This window comes from Dipodomys ordii, unplaced genomic scaffold (genome assembly GCF_000151885.1).
Source record: "Dipodomys ordii isolate 6190 unplaced genomic scaffold, Dord_2.0 Scaffold40, whole genome shotgun sequence".
Lineage (NCBI taxonomy): Eukaryota > Metazoa > Chordata > Mammalia > Rodentia > Heteromyidae > Dipodomys > Dipodomys ordii.
Window position 1 is genome coordinate 9,578,558 of NW_012267256.1, and position 5,617 is coordinate 9,584,174.

Here is a 5,617-nt window from a genome sequence, read left to right on the forward strand (position 1 = left end):
AGCACCACATAAGCAAAAAGAAAAAAGCCGGAAGTGGTGCTGTGGCTCAAGTGGTAGAGCACTAGCCTTGAGCTGAAGAGCTGAGGGATAGCGCCCATGCCCGGAGTTCAGGCCCCATGACCGGACCCAAAACAACAACAACAAAAACAAGCAGTAAAAATCAGGATGGGAGGCATTGGCAGAGTGGTACAGCAAGCCTAACAAGTGCCAAACTCTGAATTCAAATCCCAGTAACATAAAAAAAAAAAAAAACCAAAAAACAAAAACCATGGCATGATATCTAGCATTTCAGGCAGTAGGTACTTATAAAATTCTCTAGATATATGGTACAAAATACAGAAAGGAAAATCTCCTGCTAGCCTGTCTGCCATCCAAATTTATTTCTTACATTCAAACACTACACATTTGCTATATCTAAAGAATTAAAATGTAGGCTGGGAGCTGTGGCTCATACCTGTAATCCTAGCTACCCAGGAAGCTGAGGATCGAGGTTCCAAGCCAGCCCGGGCAAGAAACTCAGTAAGACTCTTATCTCCAATAAACTACTCAAAAAAAGCCAAGTGGCACTGTAGCTCAAGTGGTATTCACTTTGAGCAAAAGAAGTAGAAATATTTATTTATTTCTAAAAGCAATTAATGGCTTTGACTTTTCTTAAGAAGTAATTATATCAACTTACCTTATCTGCCCGTCCCATGAAAGCAGGTTTGCCTGCTAATCCAAGACAAATGGCACATACTATGCTTGACTTTCCTGTTCCATTAGCTCCAATAATCATATTCAAGTGGGGTCCAGGAGATACTTCACAGACATCATATGTTCTGAATTATAAAGAGGTGAAATTATTAGGCAATTATTAGACAGATGCTTTAAGTATAAGAGGAGAAAAATATTTTCTTGGGCTGGAGGTATGGCTCAGCAGCAGAACATCTACCTAGCAACTGGGAAGCCCTGAGTTTATGCGCCACTACCACCAACAAATAAATAAGCAGATAACTCAATATTTATTTAAAATATTTTTCTCACAAAAGCAGTTCTTGCTTTATTATCATCATCTACAACATTCCTGAAATTTACCTAAACACAAGCTAACCATACAAATTTAACTTTACAGGTTATTTTTTTGTGGGCACTTAAGAGGTACTTACACATGCTAAGCAACCACTTTACCACAAGGCTATATCCTTACCCTGTAAGTTTTCAAAAACTACCCATGTAGAGGAGAAATCTCTCAACTGAAGAAATGAAAAAAGGTGATAATGTATATATAAGTCAGTAGGAATATCAAACATGCGCAATTTCAAAAAACAGTCTGTGCCGAGCCTGGGGAGGGGGATAATGGCACAGTGCTCGATGCATAGCAAGTTTGAGGCCCTGACGTCCTATCTCAGCATGGCCAAAATATAAAACTGCCACAAGAAAGCAAAGTTTGACATAATTTATCCGCTGGAAATAATTACAAGGAACCGGAGGCGTGGCTTAAGTGATGAGAGTGCTGGCCTTGGCAAAAAAGCCAAGCAACAGCCATAAGGGCTTGAGTTTAAACCCAGTGCTGATGCATACACACATCTGTACACACATAAATAAAAAAGAGCACAATACATGGCAGACTATATCAAGCTATTGTACAAATAAATTAAAGCAACTTGTTTATACGTGAGACCATGGCACATTCTTTGACTTTTTTCCCTCCAATTTGGCATATTTTAATATTAGAAGCAATCTCTCCAAACTATTATTTAAATAGAAAACTGAAGGCATGTTTTGACTCCATGTTTTCACTTATCATTAAAAAATCATTTCCTTTAACATGGTGCAAGATTCACCAATGGATATGTTAGTCTACGTTAAAATCATCTGTAGCCCTCTGAGAAAAAGCAAGAATACGTAATCATCAAGCACATTTGTAATATTCCTCCCACCATACAGCTACATGGTGTCAAGTATTTTATCTGCCCACATAGCATCTAATCTTTATCAGTTGCTTGGGGCGCATATGACAAAACGTGAGTAAAAAAAAAAATCAGGTTTTCTTCTGATTTGTCTTTGAGTATTCTGAATGGGACCCACAAATACTTCCCAAGCACAAATCCCTAGCTTGCTAATCTCCTAAGTATATAACTTAACAAATGTTTTTCAGTTTAACACTTAAAACATTAACGAGTTTGAAAAGCCAGGTGGTAATAAAAATTAGTGTAAGTGGCAAAGAATTCTCTTGCTGGCTTCCTAGCTCCACCAATCTACACAGAATCAATGCTTTGTTCTGTTAGCAGGTAGGTTTTTTTTTTTTTTTTTTGCTGGTCGTGGGACCTGAACTCTGGGCCTGGGCGCTGTCCCTCAGTTCTTCAGCTCAAGGCCAGCGCCCTACCACTTGAGCCACAGCACCACTTCTGGCCTTTTCTGCTTTTGTGGTGCTAAGGAATCGAACCCAGGGCCTCATGCATGCAAGGCAAGCACTCTACCACTGAGCCACCTTCCCAGCCCCAGCAGGTAGGTTTTAATAAAAACATTACTGTTAAATTAGAACTAGTTCAGGACCTTCAGATATTTAGCAAATTCTCTGACACGAAACTTTTTAATCTCAACACATTAAGTCTCTTTAATATTTAGCTTTCATGCTGTGAGATTTCTGGTCAAATGCCAAATTAACTGGTACTCAATAAAAACAACAAGGAAACTGGGGCACAGGGGCTCATGACTACAATCTCATAGTTACTCAGGGGCTGATATCTGGGGATTGCAGTTTGAAGCAAGCCCAGGTAGGAAAGTCTGTGAGACTCTTACCACCAATTAACAACCAAACAGCCAGAAGTAGACCTGTATCTCAAGTGGTAGAACACTGGCCATGAGCAAACCCCAGCACCCAGTCCTTGGGTTCAAGCCCTAGGACCATCACAAAAACAAACAAAAAACAGGAAAAAGCATGAGAATTATTGGTCTATAAAATTATAAATTACTGGTCTATAAAATTACAAGTCTATAAACAGACTTGTGAAAAGCAAAACAAAGCCTCTGCATTTTTAAAATTTATTCTTCATACTGTATTTATTGAAAACCCACTTTTGGTAGGTTTCCTTTCTCTGAGCTACCCCTGAAAAAGCTATTTTCAAAGGTTCATTCTCTTCTCCCTCTATACAGTTTGTAAGTTATCTTATAGATGACCTCAGGCTACAGCTTTCTGAATATAATCCCAGATGACTTAAATGTGCAATACCTCTTCAATAACTAGTTACCTTTTCTTTCTCCCCTTTTATAGCTTTATCTCCTTACTCTTCACTCATTCTTCCTGCAAAGTTTTCTTTTCCATTGTTTTGTCAAAAGATTAAAGGTTTTCTAAATTCAGCAGGCTCCTTTCAGTGATTTCAATGTAGCAAACAATATTTTTTTTTTTGTCGGTCGTGGGACTTGAACTGTGAGCCTGGGCTCGTCCCTCAGCTCTTCAGCTCAAGGCAAGAGCTCTACCACTTGTACCACAGGACCACTTCTGTTTTTTTCTGGTGGTTTATTGGAGATAACAGTCTCACGGACTTTCCTGCCAGGGCTGGCTTTGAACTGTGATCCTCAGATCTCAGCCTCCGGAATAGCTAGGATTACAGGCGTGAGCCACCAGTGCCCGGTGCAAATATTATTTAAGTATTCTTTTCCTTAGCTTCTCTAATAGTCTCCCATGGTTCTCATCTTACAGTCCCTTCTCAAATTCTTCTTCCCTCACCCTTACTACAGCAAGGCCTTCTATTCTTCCAACTTGCAGTTCCTGTGGGGCAAACTCAACCATTTCTGCACCTTCAACAATCATCTATCTATAATATATACATACATACACAGGCAAAATCTGATTAGTTCATACTCCTACTATAAATTCTGCCTATAGAACATCTATCTTAGAGATCTCAAAGAACACTTCTACTTCAAGCCACAGAATCTAAATGACATTTATTACTTACTCTTCCCAAATGGATTTCTCTTTTGAATAGCACCTGGCCAGTTAACCAAGGTGAGACTTGGGAAGATATCACACTCCATCTTTCCCCGTAAACTGTATAATTACTCTGTAGCTAAATCCTTTCAAACCTCTCCTTTGGCTCCTATTTTCAAACTCTATTTTCCCCCCACTGTATTTTAAATCTTACTGCCTTGAGTCTCTTTTAAATAATCTTCAACACTACTTCCAGGCTAACATAAATCACACATTGTGACTCTACAGGATGAAGTTATTTCTCAATATAGTAAACACAGAGCAACTCAATGGTTGCTGCCTCTGTCCACCTATCCACTCACATGCTAAGTTCAAGTCATACGGAACTACATAACAATTTCTAAATATTCCAAACTTCCAGGCCGCTTCTGTCTACAGTGCTTCCTTACCAAGTCTTCTTCCTAGTTGTGGATGAAATTAACCACTTCTTTCGGTATGGCCCACAGGGAACTCTGATAAATATATAGTTATATCATTATGTTATATCGTCATATTAATATATCACTTGACTACATTCAGGTTTTGTGATCTGGATTCAAACAGCAAGGTGGTTATTGATTAGCTATGTAAATGGGGAGGGAGGGGGGAGTTTGAATGAACAGCTGTGTGCTTATCTCATAAATGGAGATAAGATCGAGTTAGGAAGAAATGGAGTAATGCACAAGTAAAACATCTCGTTCTGTACTTGGCAACTGATTAAGATGTCTGAAAAAAAATATATATCTATCAGTAGTGCTACTAGAATTCAACTTTGATACAAACTTACTTTAACAGACCTTGAAGAAGAGAAAAAAAGGTTTTCTGGCGCTAGAGAGCTACTATGACACTTAGATTCTACGATGACAACTGGTTCCACAGAAGGAGAGAAGGGGCCGGGGGGGGGGGGAAGGCTGGCTTTGTAGGGTTCCGGGGTCTGTCGGGAGGGGTAAGGTTTCACTCGGTGGCGCCGCCCCGTAGCCATCACCACTGTCTCCAACTGTCCACCTGTCTCAGGGCCCTACTTGCGGACTCCGCTGGACCTGACCCGGACACACTCTCTCCGTCGGGCACAGGGCGGCCTTCGAAACGGTTTGGCCGAACCGAGTTTGGGGTAAGTCGAGTCACACAAGCAACCAACGTGCTCCAGCTGCCCAGGCCTCGGCGGAGGTGCCCGAGCCCCACGCCCACCCCCGTCGGGCGCCCCGCGCGTCTCCCCGGCCCCGCAGCCCGCAGCGGCCCGGGCACCACTCACAGGAAGTTCTCCATGGCGATGCGGACGATGGAGCCCTCCACGAAAGACCCGGATGACGGCAGCAGCGACAACGGCGGGGTCGAGTTCTTCCTCTTGCTCGGGATCTCCGAAGAAAGGTCTGTCGAGAGCGGCCTCTTGGAAGCCAGGGGGCTGGGGGTTGTCGTCTTCCGGCTGGGAGTCGCCATCCTGGCTTCCTCTACGTCCCGCAGCGGCTTCCGTTCCTGGCGACTGGCGGGCCCCCAGGAGCCTCCGCGCCGTACTCCCGCGCGAGCTGGCTGACGCACCGGATGGCTCTCGAGAGCTGGCGCATGCGCAGTCCCTCCAGTGACGTCAGAGGCGTGGTGCGGCCTTCCTCCCCGCCCCTGCCCGCGGCGCTGAGCTCGGGCCTGGGGTCGGGGCGAGGCCTGGGGCCG

The 5,617-nt window shown here is 43.1% G+C and overlaps 1 protein-coding gene across 1 annotated transcript in view; it reads right to left on the reverse strand.

The window, feature by feature from the left end:
* Smc5 (structural maintenance of chromosomes 5) overlaps nucleotides 1-5,451 on the reverse strand; it is a 77,717-nt gene extending 72,266 nt beyond the window's left edge. The window contains exons 1-2 of the mRNA XM_013018398.1: nucleotides 5,205-5,451; nucleotides 677-818 (exon numbers count right to left, since the gene is read on the reverse strand). Of these exons, the coding sequence (XP_012873852.1) occupies nucleotides 677-818; nucleotides 5,205-5,389 (327 nt within the window). The 5' untranslated portion in view covers nucleotides 5,390-5,451. The remainder of the gene's footprint in view (nucleotides 1-676; nucleotides 819-5,204) is intronic.
* Between the last annotated feature and the right edge of the window lie 166 nt (nucleotides 5,452-5,617).